Consider the following 22785-nt stretch of genomic DNA (forward strand, 5'->3'; position numbering starts at 1 on the left):
GGACCTGGAGTAGGCCTGCTGCAGGTCCTTGATTTTGCAGCAGACCTGCTCCTGGGTCTGCATGTGGCCTCTGGTGGCCAGGCTGGCAGCCATGCGGCTATAGACGGCCGCGTTCCTGTGACTAGTGTGGAGATCGTGGACGTTGGAGGCCTCCCCGCAAACCTCAATGAGGCCCACAATCTCCGCACTAGGCCAGGTGGGCACCCATCTCTTGTGGCCCCGGGCAGGCTCCTATGAGCTGTCAGCCTGGTCCTGGGAAGAGGTGGAGGGCTGGGTGGCAGCGGGTGGCTGGCTCATCTTGTGCCAGGTGCAGGGTCTGCTGGCTAGGTGCTGGCAGGCTTGCAACTGGCACAAGCACTGTAGCCAGACTGTGGCCCTTTAAGGGCTCCGCGGCCAGGAGGGGGGCAGAAGAGTTGCCGTGGGGCTTAAGCTTAGAAGAGTAGAGCACATAGGAAGACACCTGTATGTGACTTCTTTTAACATGGGGGGACTGTTATACTGTAGCCACCACATGATCCTTGACCGATAGAAGGACTGAGTCCAATGGCATGGAATCCTGTCCACTGCAGCCTTCATCGGCCTTCACAGCCGTTGTAGCATTACCCTTGCTATCCTCCACCTGGTCTGCCATTGAGGACTTTTAGGATTATTCTTTGACTGCTCCCTCCCCCTTCACCTTGCCGCCATGGGTAACCCTGCTGGGAGTACGAGACTCCCTACGGCATCACTCTCGGGTTCATTGGAATGAGCAAGGCTACTCACCACAATAAATATGATAACAGTACAATAAAGGCTAATAGAAAGATACGGCTGTCTCCAAGCTCTGGTAAATCAGGACACTAGCTCTTTGTCTATACATGCTATTTCACTTAGCCCCAGTGAAATACAGAGTTCTCCATGGAGGCAAAATCCTCCCCTCCTGGCTGTGGAAGACTACCAGAGGTACTTATGGCTATTACAGCAGCCTCAGTCTTGCAATAGCTTGTGCATGGATTCATAAACCACACATCTCTTGCCTGCTGCATACCCATGTGCTCTCATGCATAAATCTATGAAAATCAGCTTTGCAGTACACAGATTGTTTGCCAGCTACTATGAACAGACTTCCCAAATCCTGCTTCCATGCAGCAGAAGCACACCTATTTCCTTGGGCAGAATTTTCTCCTTAAAATGATATGGAGCTAGTGAGGGTATGTCTACACTACAGCACTAATTCGTACTAACTTAATTCGAATTAGTTAATTCGAACTAAGCTAATTCGAACTAGTGCATCTAGACCTAAAAACTAGTTCGAATTACCGTTTTGCTAATTCGAACTAGCATGTCCACATTGAGTGGACCCTGAACCGAGGTTAAGGCTGGCCGTAAGCAGTGCCAGCAGGGCATCAGATTAGGACTTAGAGCGTGGAGCTGCTATCTCAGGCTAGCCAAGGGCTGTGCTTAAAGGGACCCGACCCCCACCCCGGACAGACAGTTCTCAGGGGTTCCCTGCTCGCTTGTCTAACTCGATGAGGGACAGCAAAGCAGTCCTGACTTGGAGTGCCCTGAATGCCCACACTCGGCACATCACAGCACTCAGCCATCAGACCGGCTGCACTTGCCCCAGGCTGCCATCCGGGGGGGGGGGGAGGTCAATCAGAGGGCTGCAGGAGAGCTTCCACCCTGAGGAGCCCGCAGAGCCACCCCAGTCCTCTCCATTGGGGGCTCGTACCCCATTCCTCCCTCACCTCCTTCCACTTACCTCTTCCTAGCCCCCCTTCCTGATGTACAAAGGGCACGTGTGTTCAAAAATAGAAACTCTCTTTAATGAACAAAACTCGGGGAGACTGGGAAAAGGAAGTGGGAGAGGGAAAGAGAGAGGGTGGGAGAGGGGAAGAGAGAGGGTGGGAGAGGGGAGGACAACTAAAATGATCAGGGGTTTGGAACAAGTCCTATATGAAGAGAGGCTAAAGAGACTGGGACTTCTCATCTTAGAAAAGAGGAGACTGAGGGGGGATATGATAGAGGTCTATAAAAGCACGAGTGGTGTGGAGAGGGTGCATAAAGAAAAGTTCTTCATTAGTTCCCATAATAGAAGGACTAGAGGACACCAAATGAAATGAATGGGTAGCAGGCTTCAAACTAATAACAGAAAGTTGTTCTTCAGAAAGCAAATAGTTAACCTGTGGAACTCCTTGCTGCAGGAGGCTGTGAAGGCTAGAACTAGAACAGAGTTTAAAGAGAAGTTAGATAAATTCATGGAGGCTGGATCCATGGAGTGGTATTAGCCAAGGGATAGAAATGGTGTCCCTGACCTCTGTTTTGGAATGCTGGAGATGGATGGCATGAGACAAATGGCTTGGTCATTGTCTTCGGTCCATCCCCTCTGGGGTAGCTGGTGTTGGCCGCTGTCAGCAGACAGGCTACTGGGCTAGATGGACCTTTGGTTTGACCCAGTACGGCCATTCTTATGTTCTTATGTTCTAAGCTCAGGGCTCTGGGTCGGGGGTCTCACTGGACCACCTTGATTTTCATGGAAACCTGCTCCTGGGTGGCCAGGCTGGCAGCTATCCTGCCCTAGACGGCCACTTTCCTGTGCCTAGTGCGGAGGTCATGGATGAGGTCCACGATCTCTGCACTAGACCAGGCGGGCGCCCGCCTCTTGCGGCCCCGGGCAGGCTCCTGGGAGCCGCCAGCCTGGTCCCGGGAAGAGGCGGAGGGCTGGGTGGCAGCGGGTGGCTGGTTCGTGGCGTGCCAGGTGCAGGGTCTGCTGGCTGGGTGCTGGCAGGCTTGCACCTGGCACGGGCACCGTAGCCAGACTGTGCCCCTTTAAGGGCTCCGGGGCCGGGAGGCGGGCAGAAGAGTTTCCCTGGTGGTGCCCAGAGTGGCCACCAGGGAAAGCTGGGGAGGGCTAGCCTCCCACTAGTTAGAATTAAGTGGCTACACAGCCCTTAATTCGAACTGCTTAATTCGAACTAGACGTTAGTCCTCGTAGAATGAGGTTTACCTAGTTCGAATTAAGCGCTCCGCTAGTTTGAATTAAGTTCGAACTAGCGGTTTGTATGTGTAGCGCCTATCAAAGTTAATTCGAACTAATGTCTGTTAGTTCGAATTAACTTTGTAGTGTAGACATACCCTGAGTTAGGAGCCTAGGATCCATTGAAGTTCACGGAACATGGGCTCCACAGTCACTTAGGTCCTCTCTGAACATTTTTCCTTACAACCTTAATTTGTGCTTCTAAAGAAGCCAAGCTTTGGAACTTACTTCTCTCCTAACAAAAAGAGCAAAAAATCCCATTTCCTATTACTTTCATAAATTGGGGAGAGGGGATAATCATTTTCAGAGATAGGAAAACTGTTGAAAAAAAACATATTAGATTAAAAATGTAAATAATAAATGACAACTTGACCTACTTCCAACTCCACAATAAATTTATTGTGAAAATTGGCTTTTATTCTCAGCCTTGTCACTCGGTATTTTTGGACCTGAGGCAAAAATATTAATTACACATCCCCCTCCTTCAAATAAAAATCAGTGAACTAGAGATATTTTTAAATTTATCTTTACTTCAAGAAAAAACAAAAATTAATTAGTATAGTAATATAAAAAAGATATGTTTTCAATGATATTAGGAACATGTTTTACATAGATAATTAAATAAAATGTGACTGTTAATATAAAGAAAGAAACAAAAGTGACAAAATAATTCTAATATTTATTATAAAGTTACTTTATGTGCCTTTAGAATGGCAAACCCACTTATATCATTGAATTCTATTATTTGGGATATTTCATGCTCAAGAGAGAGAACTGATAGTCCTGATATCTTCTGCTGCCCTAGAATGTAAATATATATATATTTTAATAAGCTTTAGCTTACTGAAACTTTGTTCATTGCTAGTCATAGTTACTGGCAAAGTGAGGAATATTCTAAGAGCAGTTGATAAATTTGTATATGACTCTAAGTGAGTAGTCATAATAAATTGTAGTATATTAAGAGGTGAGGTTGATGACAGATTGTTTGAAATTGAGTGAGCAATATGTTAGAAACTTTCCATTTCAATACAGAATTATTAAAATAATTTTCATTGCCAAATAGCATGTTTTCTCAATTCAGAAGTAGGAATAAGATCCTCCGGAAAAGGGCGCTTTTTCCGGAGGATCGGGGCCAGTGTAGACACTCTTTTCCGGCTTTTCTAAAAGCCGGAAAAAAGCGGCGGACATTTTTATTTAAATGCCGCGGGGGATATTTAAATCCCCCGCGGATTTCCCTATTACGATCTCAAAAATCACCATGCCCCTTCCGGAAAAGGGGCCAGTGTAGACGTAGCCGTAGGGTATGTCTACATTACCACCCTAGTTCGAACTAGGGTGGTTAATGTAGTCATTCGAAGTTGCAAATGAAGCCCGGGATTTAAATATCCCGGGTTTCATTTGCATCTTGCCGGGCGCCGCCATTTTAAAATCCCCGTTAGTGCGGACTCCGTGCCCGCGGCTACACGCGGCATGGAGTAGGTAGTTACTCACCCAGAGAAATAAAACAACAAATTGAAAGAGCCAGATGAATACCCAGAAACCATCAACTTCAAGACAGACCCAAGAAAACCAACAATAAACACCACTTGTCATCACCTATAGCCCCCAACTTAAACCCGCCCAACACATTACCAATAAACTACAACCTATACTGGAACAGGATACTACACTCAGAGAGGCTCTGGGGGACAGACCCATAGTCTCCTATAGACAACCACCTAACCTCAGGATGGTTCTTACCAATAACTACAGATATACCACACTAATACCAAACCTGGAACTTTCCCTTGCAACAGACCCCGTTGCCAGGTTTGTCCTCATATTTACTCTGCTGACACCATCATTGGACCTAACCATTTCAGTTATAAGATCAAGAACACATATTCCTGCTCATCCAGAAATATAATTTATGCCATCATGTGCCAACAGTGTCCGTCTGCTATGTATATTGGACAAACTTCTCAGACACTTCGCCAAAGAATCAATGAACACAAAACAGACATCAGACGGTTTCACAAAGGAAAAACAGTTTCTTGCCATTTCAACCAGATGGGGCATTGTCTCAATGACCTGACTACATGCATACTGATTCAAAGAGACTTTAACACAAGACTTCAAAGAGAAGCCTCTGAACTGTCATTCATGCTTAAATTTGACACTTTACGAATGGGCCTTAAAGATGCTAATTATCTTACCCATTACAAAGATAGCTTCCCCAATTATCACCTCTAATATCATTAGCTCATAGATACTCACCTCCCCCCCCCCCCATCCTCCCTCTGTTCTAAAATCTGATTTGTCTATTTTATATGTGTTCACTTTTTTTGACCGTATCCCTTTGGTATATATGGTCATGCCAATTTTCTTCCACAATTTGATCTGAGGAAGTGGGTCTGGCCCATGAAAGCTCAACACCTAATAAACCATCTTGTTAGTCTTTAAAGTGCTGCATAGTTCTGTATTTTGTTTCAGCCAGACCAGACTAACCTGGCTACATCTCTATTACTATCAATCAGTTAGTCTTTCCACCTATACTTTCTAAGCATAGATTCTCTTGCCCTTTAGTCAGTCACTTCTACCATAGGCTCTAATCATTCATGCAAGAAATAAAAGAAAGTTAGAACAGATTCTATACAGAGCATGCATCATGTGTGCACAGAGTTAATTTACAAGGGCAAAAGTCAGATAATTCAGCAGCACCGCTGGGATAATTTATTTGACATTTTTTGATGAAAATTAGTGTGGTATGGCTGTGCAGAAGAGAGCGATTTTTCCCCCTCTTCAAAAGCAGACCTGAATTCTGACAGTATTCAATACCAATAGCAAGTTCATATTTAAATGTCAAATGATAACATGCACAGATACATGAAGGCATATTTTAAGGCTTTGCTTTAGACTCTTAAGAAGTTTTACATGTTTGTAATTTTAGTTATTTGCTCATAATCTTTCACAGTTCACTGTGTTCCTATTAGTCTTTGATTATATTTAATGTATGTTAATATATTTATTATGTGGAATAAGATGTCTTAGGGGGATACGTAATGAAATACTGAATATTCACTTCCTGTTTCTCTGTATAGTCTTGCTCACATTAGTATTGATCAGATATTATGATACTCCATGACCCAATACCTCACAATGTTCCAGAGACAGAAGTACCTCCTGTGTTGGAAATCTCCGTTTTCTAATTGTACAAAGCTCCTACTGCTAGTTTTGGCAGGTAATGAGGTATAATTTTGTATTCTGTTTTACAGTATTGTAAGGCAGAGATGTCAAAATGTAGATCTATTTGAATGTAAATGTAAAAGGTCTGATGTATATCACCCTGTAAAATAGATAAACAGTGCAAAAGGACTGCATAATATATTTGTCAATGAACTTTATTTGTAAATGTCTGTATATTTAGAATACAGGCAGTCCCCGGGTTACGTACAAGATAGGGACTATAGGTTTGTTCTTAAGTTCCATTTGTACGTAACTTGGAACTGGCTCCAGATTCAGCCGCTGCTGCTGAAACTGACCAGGGGCTGACTACAGGAAGCCCGAGGCAGAGTTGCTCTGCCCCCAGCTTCCTGGAATCATCCGCTGATCAGTTTCAACAGCGGCTGAATCTGGAGCCAGGGACAGAACAGCTGGGGCGCTGCTGGGTAGGTCCCCCCAGGACCAACCCGGCAGCACCCCAGCTGCTCTACCCCAGGCGTCCACAACAAAAGCCTGGTCTGCTGGGGGGGGGGGGGAGGCACACTAGCTGTGTCCCCCCCCCCCCCCAGCAGACCAGGGAGACCCGGAGCAAAGCTTTGGAGGCGGCGGGGTCCCGCACCTCTGCGGCTTTGCTCCGGGTGTCCCTGGTCTGCTCGGGGTGTCCCTGGTCTGCTGGGAGGGGTCCCCAGCAGACCAGCGACACCCCGAGCAAAGCCTTGGAGGCGCGGGACCCCGCCGCCTCTGCGGCTTTGCTCCGGGACTCCCTGGTCTGCTCGGGGTGTCCCTGGTCTGCTGGGAGGGGTCCCCAGCAGACCAGGGACACCTGGAGCAGCTTTTCTCGCCCCGGAGGACGCGGTGGCGGGATCACTGCGCGTCTGGGTGGTCCCACCGCCCGCGAGTTCCGGGGCAAGAAAAGCCCCGTTCGTAAGTGCGGATCCGACATAAGTCGGATCTGCGTAACTCGGGGACTGCCTGTATGCCAAGATTTGCCATATTTCAAGATGGAGTCTGAAACTCCATCTTGGATTTAGAAGCTTCTGATACCATCCATATCAGCCATAGGTTCTGTCACGTCCGCAGGTGACTGTTGAGATTTAAAACATCATTCACCTGCCAGTTGTCATTTGCATAATCCATGAATATTCAGTAGCATTCCTACCAGCCAATTATCTTGAACCATGTGTAAAGTGCATCCTTGTAGTATCCAATCAGTTTGAACTACCAAGGTGATGAATATGCATGAGATCAAGTTATAAAGGTTCTGATCGAACGATGGTTTGTTCTGGTTGTCGGGCTTAACCCGGGATCAGAGCATCGCTTGTCCGTCGGGTCTTAGGAATAGGCTTAGATTGGAGCGAAAGAGAGCGAAAGAGGTCGTGTATAGTTTCTAATGGTACTCTAGCTACCTTTTCCTTCAGGGAGTCTGACGGAAGGTCAGTTCTCCTACTTAGGTTATTTAGTTAGTTAGGTAGTATTAGATAGTTAGATCTCGTCATCGTGTCTGTATGTCAGGTTGCGTCGGTCAACGCACGTCGGCCGTCATCGAGTATGTACGTCGGGCACATCGAGATTAGTGTAGGGTTTTATCTTTAGGATAGGATTAAGGATAGGTAGGGCACAGAGTTGTCCATCGTCTGTTCCGGTCGCTACCGAAGCGCGAGAAGGGAAGCCGGCGAGCAGAGATTCAGCGCAAGGCGAATCGTCGGTCGTCGAACACAACTCCAGCATCGAGGGATCACCTGGCTGTTCCTCGCCCGAGGCTCTAAACCAGCCAGAGGCTAGTAGGTCGCCAGCACCGGACCAGCCGACGAGGGATCACCTGGCTGTTCCTCGCCCAAGACTCTAAACCAGCCAGAGGCTACTAGGTCGCCAGCTCCAATCGTCCATTGTCGAAAGACTCTGTCGTAGGTATAGGGACCTTAAGGGACTTCCCCTTCTGGTCTAATTGTAGTGTAAACGGGGACTGCCCCCGATGTTAAATGGAGGTATTGCTTGTAAATTTAACTTTGCATAATATAGTCTTGTGGTTATCAGTTTAAAACCCAGACTCAAGTTTTCATTTCAACGCGCCACAAACACTCTAACCGGTGATTAGATACGGAAAAGAGGGTCCCATCCTGAAATACCATCCCCAAGCGGATTGGTCGGGATATTAAATTATCTCTCTGGGAAATGTCCTTAAACACCCTTGACATTTCCTCATTCTGTTTCACATACAGGTAACAGAAATCTGGCGACCGCGGCAGGACCCTCTTAGAGTGTTATTTAATAGATTTTATTTTAATTAAAATACCTCCAATTAACATTAGGTGTGGCTTTGTGGGGTTTTGTTCTGTTTAATGTTGTGGGTTTTAGGTAGATAGAGGGTAACAAGGAGGGGATAGGTATCCTTGGGATGTGGGCTGGCCACCCATAGTTTTGGGGTCCTAGGAACCTCTAAGCTGCCCAACGTCTCCTTAATCCTCGGCCAGAAACGGTTCGGCCTTCTTTCAGTCTCTGTCCCTTTAAGAGGCCTAGCAGGTTAGAGTATAGAGTTAAGTAGGTTCAATATCGAACTAAGAGATGTTAAGTTAGGTTGAACTAAGTCAGTGTCTCGAGATAAGTCTTAATCCGGACTAGGAGTAGTCCGAAGTGAACAATTCGAGCCTGACGTTTCAATCTCAGCTTGAGCTGAGAAGCTTAGTGCCTTTGGGTAGTTCGGCTCGGAGTAGTCCGAACTGGGGATCCGGAACTCTCTGTAGACTTTCAGAGAGCCCCGCTTGGTTAATTGTATACCAAGAGCCCGTAGTTCGAATTTAAGTTATCGAACTAAGAGTTTAAGTCTCAACCGCGGTGAGAAGCCTCAATTTTAAACCCTCACAAAAATTTTCCTTTGAGGGTTCTGAACGTTCAAAGTTCCGCCATTTTGGGTTGGCGTAGAACGTTCGAGGTAATTTAAATAGGGTTGATTTGCATAAGGTAATTTACATATTGGAACGTTGCCTGGTACGGAACGTTCGGCGGAGTTGCTTAGCAACTGCCGCTTCCTGCGTGGAGCACCTTAAAGGAGCCGCGCAGTTTACTGTGCAGGGTTCCGAAGTGAATCAAACCCAAACTGCACATTTATTTAGTTCTGAATATAAATTCTGCAGGACAGAGGCCTAGCTAACCTGATGTTCCTGAATAATACAGAATTTATAAGGTTTTTCTTTAGTTTTGTGAGTAAGTAAGTAGCTCATGAGACTTAGCCATGACGACTAAGAAAGTTCCCAAGACCTTTGGATTAGAAGGCAGTCGACCAGCGGAGCTGATTAATAAAATTGCCTTGGAACATGATATTAATGTTTTTATTAAAAATTTTGATGTATGGGATGTAAAAGATCTTAAGGGTGTAAAGAGTTTAGACAATTTTAAAACTATGTGGGAAAGCTTTGCAACTACTAAACCAAAGCCTAATAAAAAGTTAAAGAAAAGAGCCCTCATCCAGGGACTGGCTATAGTGGCTAGGTCTTTGGATGCAGAGGTACAGGCTTTGAATAAACAATTGAAAGATTCGTTAGAAATAAGGTTGTTACAGGACGTGACCATTGACAAATTGAAAGGTGAATTGCCTATTAAAGAAAATAAATATGGTGTAGTGTGTTCTCAAAAAGATGCAGTAATGCATCAAATGGATGAGGTCCTTAATAAATGTCAGCAACTGGAACAAGAGCTGACTGAAAAGGTAGCCCGATTTAACGATTCTAAGGCTACTGTGCGGCACTTGTTAAATGAAAAGACGCAAGTCAACTCTGTCACAGTGGACCATTCAGAGTGCCGAAAGAAGGTACAAGAATTAGAACAAAAGCTAGGCTTAGCTAGAGGCTTTGTATCAGCAATAAATGAAGGCATTGAGAAAGATATCTATGAGAACACCATATTGACAAATGAACTGGTTGAAGGAATGATAGAACCAATTATTACAACAGAAGTATTTCAGCCTAATAACCCAAATTCTATTGTAAAGTATGAGAGACGAGTGTTGTCGCCTGAGCAAGCACGAGCTGTGGGACAAAATTTAGGTCCCTGTCGAAAAAAAATGCACTGGACTGGATGGCGAAGTTAGCCAGAACAAATTTAACCAGTGACGATGTGCTGGTCGTTTTGAAGGAATGTCTGCTCCCAGAAAACTTTATTGCCTTCCCAGTGGATCTTGCAAGCACAATAAATCCAGACTTCAATCAGATGTTTACGGCTTTATACAACATCTTTCACCCAAATGATGACATTAGAGGAAGATATTATGCTGATAAGCAGAAAGAAGGTGAAAGACCTGAACTTTACTTCATTCGAAAAGAGTTGCTGCAAAGATTAGCGGGACTAAGTATGGGGATCGATGGGAATGTGGTCCACAACACCCCCGAGTTCCGAAGATCATTGTTTTTAGGACTTCTTCCCTTGGTGAAAGCAGCTTTAAGTAGTTTGGATGTGGAAAGGACGCCACTGGATATAGTGAAAAACAGAATCTGAGAGGTGTTCGAATGGCAGGCCCAAGCTGGACTTATAAAAGTAGCAGGTCCATCCAAAAGAATATCAGAAGTAAAGGAAGTAAAGCCCCAGGGAGCAGGAAAAAGATGACCTCCTCCCATTCCAGGGAAAAATAAGAACTATGGTGTGAACAAATCTCGTCAACTCCTAGAGAGACAAAATGATCCAGAGGATGTTTCCACCAAGTTACCCTTCCAACCCACCAAATTATTTAGGGGAGGAAGAGAACAATTAGCTGCCACTAAACAGGTGCTGGCCAGATATATCCCTTGGCCAAAGGTGCGAGATATGGATATTAACCAAATCTTTGAAGCACTAGCAAGATTTGAAAGCAGCAATGCAGCTGTAACATCTGGGGAGAATCAGACTACCCAGATGCCATCTACAAATAACCCTCTCTATTGAAGGAGCCTCGATTGGCCTCAGCCCCAGGGAGAACTTGCTGAGATTGACTATGATATTTTCAGAAGACCAACCATCTCAGTAGAATTGAGAGGCCAATTTGGAAAGACTACGCAAAGAATGTTAGTAGATACAGGGGCGTCTACTAGCATCATTTGTACTAAAACATCCCCAATGACTAAGAACTCCAAGTTTATCTTTTCCAAAATCCTACAATCATATAATGGAAAGAGATCGACAGTACCCTTTGCCAAAGACATCATCTGTAAGATTGGGACAATGGAAGCTAAGGTGCCCATTGGTCTTCAAGAATTAGATGGCGTTGGCATACTGGGAAGTGACATAATGAGAGAGCTCGGTTTAATCATTGACTTACCAAATAAATGAGTTCGAAGGGCGGAAAATATTGGAGAAGATGCTGCTGTTGTCGTTTCCAGTCTACACTGCTTGGGAGCCATCAAAGCGAGTGAAAATTTGAAAATACCCATATGGGACGATGATATCAAAGAAGCTATTAAAGATCAGCTAGCAGTGTTTGCCCGTCATAAACAAAGCTGTGGAAAAACAACAGAGGTAGTGGACATCCCTGGTCCTGACCCGAAGCCATTACGTCAATATAGGTATCCTTCAGAAGCAGAGGAAGGAATTGAGGAGACTATCACCAATTTAATCTCCCAAGGAGTCTTAATAAAGATCCAAAGTCCATGTAATTCTCCTATATGGCCTGTGATCAAAGCAGACGGGAAGACCTGGAGACTTACGGTGGACTACCGGGGCGTCAATAAAGCGACCCCGAGAATGGCTCCTGTGGTGGCCAAATTTCCCAAAATCATGGCCCAGATAGATGAAGGTGCCCGATGGTTTTCTGTGATCGACATCAGCAATGCGTTCTTTTCAATCCCGATTGCCACCTCTGCTTAACACAAGTTCGCATTTAAGTATAAAGACCAGCAATATACCTTCACCCGACTACCTCAAGGATTTCACAATTCACCCACTAAATGTCATCGAGTCATCAGAAAGGTTTTAAAAGATTTACCATGTGCGAAAAACATCATGTCATATGTAGACGACATCTTGATCGCCACTGAAGACCACAAGACCCACTTGCAAGTATTGAAGGAAGTACTGATAGCCTTAAGACAAGCTGGATTTGTGATCAATCCAGAAAAGGCACAGCTCGTCCAAAAGGAGGTGAATTATCTAGGAGTACGCCTTGGTCAAACCGGAAGGAGGCCAGACCAAGCAAGGATGGAGCTGATCTCAAAGTTGCCAGCTCCTACCGACATACATAGCCTCCGAATTGGCTTCTCGCGAGATTTTATAGAGGAGTTTGGACGAAACGCCCGACCACTTTACAAATTACTAAATAAGAAACAAGAGTGGGAATGGGGCGAAGAACAGAGACAAGCCTTTCAGTACCTTCGAACAGCATTGATGAGAGCGCCGGCATTAGCTTACCCCAATCCAGATAAGGAATATCACTTATCCCTGATGACTGGCAAAGAGGCAGTAGGAGCGGTTCTATTGCAGTATCAAGGTACCTCATTGAAACCGGTAGCTTATGGCTCAAAAACCTTATCCGGTTGTGAGAGACAGTATTCACCTTGTGAGAAAGAGGTTTTGGCATTGACGTGGGCGCTAATCCATTGGGAGTACCTGATTGGAAAAGCACCCATTGTCTTAAAAACCAGCCACATCATATCCAGCCAAGCCAACAATGGTCGAGTCAGTCATCTAAGGTTAGCCAAGTGGATGATGACTTTGATGAACCACGACCTTAAGATCGAGCCGACGAAAAACCCGCCAATGGTTCCTTTAGTCCTGACCACGCCAGTGGATCCTAATCAAGACCACCAATGTCCCATTCCAGAGTCTACAGAACTAAAGATCAAATCACCATTTGACTTGTTGACTAAATATGAAGACGTTAAGAATAAAGCCACCCAGATATTTGTGGTAGATGGCAGCTGTTATCGTCACGAGGGCAATATAGCTACTGGGGCTGCAGCTCTCCAACTGTCTACAAGGATAAAGATCCAAAAACCTGTGGACATTCCTGTCATGGCTCCTTCCCCACTCTGGCATGATAAATGCAGAAGTGGGGGCCAGCAAGTGTACCCCAAAGCCTTATCTACCAGGCTTTGGTATAAAACTTCCCCCCAAGATCTTAAAAACCTAGATCTTGGGAATAAAACTTCCGCTGCCACCACCCAAATGTTGATAAAGAAATCAGGGGAAAGATCATTTGGGAAATCTTACCCCTAAAACAAAAATCAGGGCATACCATTAACCACTGCCAGGGTAATAAAAAGAAAATAAAGAACTTTTATTATTACAACAATATTCCTGTTGCAAGCATAATGACTAGATAGCAGGGAAACAAAATATACTCATGGAGAAACTCTATGGGCCTAGAACTTAGTTACAAAGAAAAGCCAAAACATCTTTAAGCAGTGCCAGATCTCAGATCCCATACCCAATCCTTAAAACAATAAAACCCAACGAAACTACCTAAACTTTACCCTACTTACAGAAAATGAAGAATGGTGTCTTGGAGAGAGAGAGACATGCTTGTCCCTCTCTGTAGCTGCAGAGAACTCTCCCAGAGACAAAAGGGAGAAAAGAAAAAACCCAAATTCCTTTGTCCCAGTTTGAAAAGTCCCACCGACGTTCCTATTGGTCACTCCACCTGGCTAGGTGTAGTTAACCCCTTAATCCCCAGGCTGCTGGCTAACCCTCATAATCATGACAATTCCCTCAGCGCAAGCTGTGGAAATTATTACTATAATTTTAGCCTTGGAAAATGCTGACCCCCAAGAAGATCTGGCTATCTGCACCGATTCAGATTGGTTGCTCCGATCTTTTATTGATTGGATGGTCATATGGAAAGAGCAGGATATGTGCACGAATGATAAGTGACCTGCCAAGTATGCCCAATTACTGAATTATGCTTGGAGTTTAGCTGAAGCAAGGAGAGGAAGAACTTACCTCTTTAAAGTACGTGCACATAGGAAAGACCAACAAGAGATCTCCTTGTTGAATAATCAAGTAGACCAGCTAGCCAAGCAAGCTGCCATATTAGACAAGAATCTGACCTGGAAGCTGCCAACACAGGTAGAAAAGATTACTGCTGTCAATGATGTCCCACCATTAAAGGACATGGTGGACATTGTAAAGTTACAAAATGCGGACAAAGAGATTATGGCGTTGTTAAAGCAAGGACGGTGTCGGAATAATGTAATCAAAAGACATGAAAAGAGACCTGCGATGGCTCAGAAAGTCGTGGAAGACCCAGAAGGGGGAAGTCGATGTTGTCCACTTCTGATAATGCCAACAGTTCTTAGGGTTGATCTAATGGAATTAGCTCATGCGCAAGGTCATTTTGGCCTAGAGAAGACCCTATCCCGTATAGAGACAGTGGCTTGGTGGCCTCAAATAAGGGCGGACACTGAAACTTACATAAACAACTGTTTGAGATGCGCCCAGAATAACCCAAAGACGGTTAACACTCGTCTCCCTTTAAAGCATCAATCAATTGACGGACCCTGGAGGCGGATCCAAATTGATTTTATTGGACCGTTGCCAAAAACAGGAAAAGGGAACGAGTACTGTTTGGTGATAGTTGATCCGTTCACCAAATGGATTGAGGCCATCCCTACACGGAATTGTACAGCAAAAACAACAGTCCGTGTGCTATTGAATGACATTTTCTCAAGGTACGGATTACCATCGGTCATTGATAGTGACCGAGGGTCTCACTTTACCGCAGAAGTAATAAAACAACTCTGCATTGCGCTTAATGTTAAACAACGTTTCCATATAGCAGGACACCCACAGTCCTCGGGATTACTGGAAAGGTTGAATCGTGTCCTAAAAACAGCTCTACGAAAAGTAGTGGAGACTTCAGGAAAACAGTGAGACACACACCTCCCACTCATCTTGATGGCAATACTATCTACCGTAGGAGCTCACAGCTACACGCCCTATGAGGTCCTCTTCGGTCGACCGATGAGAATGCCAGAAATCTGGTGGGTCGAAGGAGGGGTGCCGCCAGATGGTTTCCATCCTCGGATCAAAACCTCCGAGTACTTGAAGCAACTCCTGAAAACGATGAGCGAAATTCAAAAATCAGTAGCCGTCAACCTAAAGAGCAACATTCAGAAAATGGACAAGAGACTAGCTGACGAGCTGAAGTTCCATGAATGGGACGTCGGTGATAAAGTTTTATACCGACACTTCAGCGAGAAAAGTCATCCTTTGTCTCCACAGTGGATGGGACCATGCCACATTGTTAACAAAGCTGGCCCAACTGTTTATCAGATAGAGATAACAAAGAAAAAGAACCGAAAAGTCATCAAGTGATTCCACTCAAGCCAATTAAAAGAGTGGAAAGGAAACTAAAGAGAAGATTTGGATAGGGGATAGTTAGTTAGGAGGGCGAGAAACATCAGAGAGAGAGAGAGTCCAAGAAACGATTCTTAATCAATGACTGGATCCTTGAATTTTGCACAGAGAATTTTACCCACCAGCAGATCCTTTATATTACTTTTATAAAGGGCAATATGTATTCAGACAAAGTTCAGTTTGTCACAAGCATCCACACTACTTTTAAAAGAAAATTGATTTATATGGCCTGAACAAAGAACTAATTTTGCTATTTGATTTAAAGCTTTGATCCTCATTTAGTAACACTGCAGTTGAGAAAATAGGACATAGTGGTAGCCAACAATCTCATTCTATGATCTATTGATTTAGTATAAGATTAAAAATGTAAACATACTACATGTGACTGGCAGGTAGCAATTTTGATTTGAACATTGCTGGCAAGCAATGTTCATGATTCTTGTACATCTCTGCCAATTACCTCTTTGCTGACCTGAAGTGACTTATTATTTTAGTCCTGGAACTCTTTCCAGAGCAAACAGTTATTTGGGATGAATTGTGTGGAGATTTTCTGATGTGAAAAAAAGGGGAACTGGAATGAGATTTCCAATCACCATTTTATTTGTGACCCAAGCAACCATTAACTCCACTGTCTCCAAAGGATGGATTACCACTTATTTGAGTTTATCAGAGACAAACTTGTGTGTCATAACATATTAATGGTATGCAAGCATGTGATAATGGGATGACTTTTTGCATGCCACCCACAAATTTGCGATGATTCATTAATGTCTTTCAAACTGGAGCCCAGATCCTGTAAGGGCAGACTCCTATATTCAGTGGGACCCAGGGTATATTCAGTTGCTGTGTAGGAATGGCACACCCATAATCTAGTTGGTGTTTACAATCAGTTAAGGGCTAGAGCATGCTCATTGCAGATGAATGTTTAGAAACTCTTCCTGCCAAAATCTGTCTATGTAAAAACTGAGATTTTTAGTGGCTTATAACGGGCACATTTTCACAATTACATGGCTCAACATTCCTTTTCTGCATACAGGACATCCCCGCTAAAAGTTGCCACAGTATACATCTGTTCTGCACTAAAGTCATTGACACTTGTCGGAACTGATGTGTTATAAATCCTTCCATTCCCCGCTCTTAAGTCGTGCACAAAAAAAGAAGCCCAATTTGCACAAGTGGAAGTCAGCTGAGGGAAAAAAAATCCTCTCTTTAAGTTGTTTCACTATAAGACCAAGTTTTGTGGAACATATCTTGGACTTAGGGAGAGTATGGCCTGTAGCAAATAACTGTGGAAACCACTGTTTTCGTTTAGTGCAGTGGTGGGGAACCTAAGGCCCAGGGGCCAGATGCAGCCCTCAGCTTGCTAGGCTCCAGCCCCCAAGGCTCAGGGCTCCTCCCCCAGCAGTGGGGAGCCTGTGCTGGCATTATAGCACCCCCAGGGGGCTGGAGCACTCAAAATCTACTAGACGGGGCCTCCCTATGCTCTGGTTTGTGTGAAGGAATGGGGGGAGTATCTTTCTTCTTCTCAGTCAGGGGCCACATCAGCAAGGGTTGGGTTGTTTTGCTTTTCGCTTGTGTGCGATCCCTGACTGATTTTTCTATGGGTCAGCAGCCCCCAACGCAAAAAAGGTTTCCCACCCATGATATTGTGGAAGGCTCACATAGGAGATAAGTCTTCTACTGGTTATATTTACCTCAACTGATAGATGACAGTGCTGTGAATTTAAAGATCTCAAATCTTGTTGATGGGTGGGGAAGAGGGGGAAGTCAATACTGTTTTACAGAGTGGATTAAATTCTGCTTTTTACATATTTAAATATCAAGATTACATAAATGTTATACTAAAAGTGTTAATGTAGCAAAAGGAGGCACTTGAAAGTTAAGGAAATACAAGAATTAGGACTACCTCATTCTCTTATCTAAGCACTGTTCCTGCAGACACACCTAGTGCATAAAGCTCATAAGCTCACATGATTAAAGTAACTGTTGTGTTTGAAATACATTCCTAAATTTACAATTTCAGGTCTTTTTGTTTTCTATATGAATCAATGTATAGCTTTTTAAACAAATATAACCCCCAAACCTGAACAACTGTATTATTTTCCATTTGAAAATATACCATTTTTAACAAGAACTGGAATATTTTCATCAGTTCAAGGATGATCAGCTACTGATACCAGATGTGCAAAATTTCAAAGTTCTGCCTATTTTGTATGAGAAAAAGTGCTGCCATTGCTTACAAACATCGGTATCTGTTGCAGTGGGGAAAGAACATATCTGCAATTGATGCCTAACTTTAAATGGATCAAATTCTGATCCCACTGAACTCTAGGCCAAAATTCCCAGCAAGCTGCACGGTGAACTCGGGATTTGGCCCCCGATTCCTTGGGCGAGCCGCAGAGAGGAGCCCTGCACTCCCTAACGGGCCAAATCCTGTTTCCACTGGAGTGACTGCCGGGCGCAAACCCCGCTGCCTTCCCTGGGCTCAGGCTGAGACCCCGGCGGGCAGCGGGTGGAAGAGCGCGAGGCTCAGGGCAGCCGCAGGATGGAACGCAGAGCTGCGTCGCTGGGGGTCCCTGGCAGCGGCAATAGCGAACGAGGACTGCGGCGGCTGTTGGCCTCGGGATGGTGTCGGCCACCGCCGCCCAACTGCCGCCCTTTCGAATACGCCCGCGCGTGGCCGGGAAGAAGGGGGCGGAGTCACGTGCAGCTCCACTGCCCTGGCACGCGCCATTCTCCCTCCCCGTGTAATACCCCCCCCCCCTGCTTCTTTCTTCCAGCCTCTGCCTGTCCGTGTGTCTCCTGCGTGCGCTGCACTTGGTACGGCCCACCTGGAAGATCATGGCGATTGATGGTAAGTAGGCCAATAACGGGCTCCCTCCTTCCGAACACCCCTCTCCCGCCCGACAGCGGCCGCGGGCACGGGGGGGCGGGGGCTCCCCGCGCCAGGCAATGGGGGGCACTCCCCACGCAGGTAAATAACCCGTTGCCAGGCGGCTGCGGTGGGACTCGGGTGGCGGCTGAGCCACTGGGTGGGCTCCAGCCCGCTGTGGCTGCAGCAAGGCAGCTGCCCCGAGGTGGGTGGGGCGGAGGTTGCTGTTCCCTCCCGGGCCTCTTCCCCCCGTGGTGCCTGCGCCGAGCCGCGTGAGAGCAGGTAAAGCAGTAATTCGAGGGCGCCAGGCGGCTGCCCCCGCCCAGGAGGCTGTTATCGAGGGCTCTGCCCAGGCTGGTGGCGGCTGATCCCGCTCTGGGTGCTGGCTGTGAGAGGACTGGGGGGGCGGCGGCAGGATTTGGCTGGGGTGCGCGCGGAGCGGGACGCAGCCTGTTCGGGGACTGCCGCTGTTTCCAGGCATGGAAACCCACGCATCCCTCCTCCTCCTCCTCCTCCGGGAAGGAGTTCATCAGCTGCTTGAAAACTCGCCCCCCACCCCCTTGTTCTGCTGGCCACGGAGTGAGACTTGCGGGGCCGTGTGCGCCTGCTCCCGGTTCCTTACACGCACCGCTTTTTTTTTCTTAAAGGAGTGAGGTGTGAGGGCCTAGTAGGCATTTCGGACAAGGGATGATAGACACTTGTTGGTCCTATGAGAAGATGACCATTTATTTAGAAAAGGTGCTACTCCTGAACTGGCATAGTTTGTTTTGAAAAAAAAAAAAGAGTTAAACTCCCAAACTCTAATTTCCAGTGAAAGAGACGATGAAAGTACTGTCAAATTGAACACATTTGTCAGAATTTCCACCCCTAACTGTAGCTGAAAGAATTAGTTGTTTAAAAAAAATCCAAAACTATTTATTAGTTTGGTTACTTTGTTTATTTGTGAGCTTTTTAGTCAGTTTCAGTGTCAGAGGGTAAGGGCTTGACTTTCTAAAGCTGTGAAAGTTGCTTTATGCAAACACTTTCCAATGCTCACACAGAATCAAGGGAGTGCATGGAGTAGCTTGCAAGATAGGAATCTGAATTGGTCTGAAAAGTCCCTTTAAGTAGCAATGGAACAAAAACCCCTTTTCAGGTGTCTTTGTGGGGAATAGAGAAACCAGGACTTACTATATAATCTAAAGGATGCGCTATCATTACTTGCAATCTTTTAAAGTAGTTAAAAAAAATCAAGTTGACAGTGTCCCTTAAAACAGTGCCTTGACTTTTATCTTTTAAAATAGAGAATCTCTTCCAAATTCCTGAGAGGTTATCATTTCATAAAACATTGTTATCATCCTTTGAAATCTGTATTTGAAATCTATTTTTGATAGACGAGTGCTAGAAAGAAGAGGAATCACACTATTTAAAATGTTAAAACAAAACAGATTCAGACCTTCAAAAGTGCTCTCAATCTGCAGTGGGGGCCAGCTGGAAAGAACTCAGTTTCCTCTTGCACACTTAAAGTGGCCTAAAACAGGAGCTGATCTCTTCTGAAAATCTGATGCAAATTGCATCATGAAGTTGAGCAGTTAAGTATTGATTGCTGAAGGCAGGAGTTGAAATGAATTTCATTACTATAGGTTGTAACAAAAGTGTAGTATCCATTCTGTTTAATAAATAATTACATATCCGTAATGCTGAAAAAAGTTTATATATATAAAACATTTGTTCAGCATTACTGTTACGTAATTACTTATGGAACAGAATGGACACACATAGATATAGTCCTCTCTCCTCCCCAGTTTGGTTTTCTTCCTTCATTAGTCTACATGTTAGCATCTTGCCTTCATTGTTTGACAAACCTCTTTATCAGTCGAGAAATGAAATTGATATTTTTATATTAGTTAGCCCTGGTACATGCTACTGCTTTTGTCTTCCCCCTGCAATCAGGCTAAAGCAGCAGCAGGACTTACAGCACTAAAATATCGAAATGTAAATAAAATATAGAATGTCCAAGACATATATCATTATTAGGGTTGCCAGATGGTTGAAACAAAAATACCGAACACCCCCCCCCCCACCAAAAAAAAAAAATCACTGAGAAAAAATTCTGTTGAAGGAAAAAAAGGGGGGGGGGACCAAAGTTGTTGAGTAAAAAAAACAAAACGCCAAGAACCTAGGGGCTGGGGGGGGAGGCAAGATGCTTCTCAGTTTAAATCTCTGTGGTAATCACAGGGATAGGATCACTGCTAGGGGTTACCAGATAGTCATTAAAAACCCCCCCCCCCAAAACAGACATGCTTCATGGGGGAGGGGGACAGGGGGAAGGAGGGGAGCGGTGCTGGCCGGGAAGGAGGGGGCCTGGAAACAGCTAATGGGGGGGCAATGGGGCTGGCTCGGGGAGATGGGGGGGGCCACTGGGAAGCAGGGCTGGTCATTTGGGGGGGGTCAGGTGGAATGGAGCTGACTGTGGGATATTGGGGAGGGGGATGGGAGGGGGTCAGGGCTGGCTGGGAGAAAGGGGGGCAGGAAGTAGCTGGGGGGGTAGGGGGCCGCGAGGCTGGCTGGGAGGAAAGGGGGGCAGGAAGCAGAGCTGGCGGGGGGGGGGAGGTGCAGCGGTGCTGACCAGGGGAGATTAGGAAGAGGAACGGACTGGCGGGAAGCAGAGCTGGGGAGGGGGAGCCGGGGGCTGCGGGGCTGGCTGGGAGGAAGAGGGAGCAGGAAGCAGAGCTGGCGGGGGAGGGGGGTGCAGCGACGCTGGCCGGGAGAGATCAGGAAGAGGAACGGGCCGGTGGGAAGCAGAGCTGGGTGGGAGGTGTTGGGGGGCTGGCCAGGGAAGATCAGGAGGGGAAGTGGGTGAGAACCGGCCGGGAAGGGGGGGGGGGTGAGCAAATTGGCTGGCGGGGAGTGGGACTGACCCGGGCGCTTGCTGCTTGTCCCGTGCATGCTCCCGGCGACGCACGAGTGAGGAGGAGGCTTCCCCTCCTCCTCACACTCAACCGAGGGCTCCCGGAGGCAATCGCGGCCCCACCTCCCAGCTGGGACTCCCAGCCCCTCCCCCCACCCCTGTCAGGCTTCTGTCCGGTGTGCAGCCGGAAAAGTCAGAAAATACTGGACATTGCACATGTCTGGAATTTTTTTTTTTTTTTTTACCGGACAGAGTGTGCAAATACCGGACTGTCCGGTACAATACCTGACACCTGGCAACCCTAAATTATACATAAAATATGTTCATAGAAAGTATTAAGGTGATTTTAAAAACCATGTAATAGTTCAATATTATAACTATTTGTAGCTACAGGGAATCTGCAAGGTAAAAATTTCAGTATTTAGAATAAATATTAAAAAAAAAACATTGGAAACAAAGTAATGATAGTTACATTTGAAATCTACAAAAATTAAACTATTAACTTCGATATATTATTTATTAGCTAGAGTAAAGGACTGCTATTGGTGTGTTTTAAAGAATTTGAAACATTATTGTTCAAAATGTCAGTCATGTTAATATATACCAGTTTACATCAGTGCTAACTGAAAAAACCTCAGGTTTTTTCTTATGTAAAGCTCTTTATATTAAGAGTTATTGGAAAGAAAGGAAGTGCAATTTATTTTGATCAGTGAAAATATTTATAGCTACATTTTTGAAGTGGGGTAATATCTTGGTTACTGAAAAAGTTTTAAAAATGAAGTATTACCTCATGAGGTGAAGTTTGGTTAGCTACATTTTCTGGTAGAGGCTACCATTATAAAACTTGCTGATATTATGTTTATTTTGATAAATTTTGTTATAAAATAATAAATTGTTTAAAGTCATTATGAAGCTGAATTTCCAGTCCATGTGGGGACAGTAATTAAAAAAACAACATGTTTTTTTTTTTAAATATCAGGTCGTTAGTCTGGCTTGAGAAACCAGGAAACAGCACAGGATCAACCAAGTAGGAAAGGTGCAGGCAGACATGGGACTAAAGATTTATACTTGAACCTCTTTAATCTGGCAATTTTAGGAAACAAGGTATGCCAAATTAAAGAATTAGTCAGGCCAGGGAAGGTGCTGTGGGGTCAGGACATGAGGGGAAACAGTAGTGGGGTGCTTACTTGGCACCTCAGCCCCTGCTCCTCCCTGGCACTGCCCTCTGCTGCTATGAGAGCAGTGGGGAAAAGCTTTAAGAGAAGCGTGTTGCTGCATTGCCATTTCCTCTGCTGGGAGGGAAGAGGAGTGGCAGTGTTCCCAGATTAGGGGCACATGGAGTACAGAGGTTCACGTGTTCTTTGACAACTTTAGCTGTGGTATGTTTCTCCCTTCTCAAACAAAACAAATAGCACACAACATCAAGTATAAGATACAGTGTGTAGATATAGAAAGCATGTTGCTTAATATTTCCACTAATAGTAGATGATA

The 22785-nt window shown here is 45.3% G+C and overlaps 1 protein-coding gene across 14 annotated transcripts in view; it reads left to right on the top strand.

The window, feature by feature from the left end:
* The first annotated feature begins 17276 nt into the window (after positions 1 to 17276).
* The window catches only part of SYT14 (synaptotagmin 14), a 261174-nt gene continuing 255665 nt past the window's right edge, over positions 17277 to 22785 (top strand). For 3 of the 14 annotated variants that reach the window (XM_075925113.1, XM_075925110.1, XM_075925114.1), the window contains exon 1: positions 18519 to 18686. Coding sequence is in view for 2 of the 14 variants with exons in the window: in XM_075925104.1 (XP_075781219.1) it covers positions 18485 to 18506 (22 nt within the window). In the remaining 12 variants the exon portion in view is untranslated. The other 11 variants (XM_075925106.1, XM_025178349.2, XM_075925103.1 and 8 more) reach the window with 8 other exon arrangements.

Source organism: Pelodiscus sinensis, chromosome 3, assembly GCF_049634645.1.
Source record: "Pelodiscus sinensis isolate JC-2024 chromosome 3, ASM4963464v1, whole genome shotgun sequence".
In the NCBI taxonomy this organism is placed as follows: Eukaryota; Metazoa; Chordata; order Testudines; family Trionychidae; genus Pelodiscus; species Pelodiscus sinensis.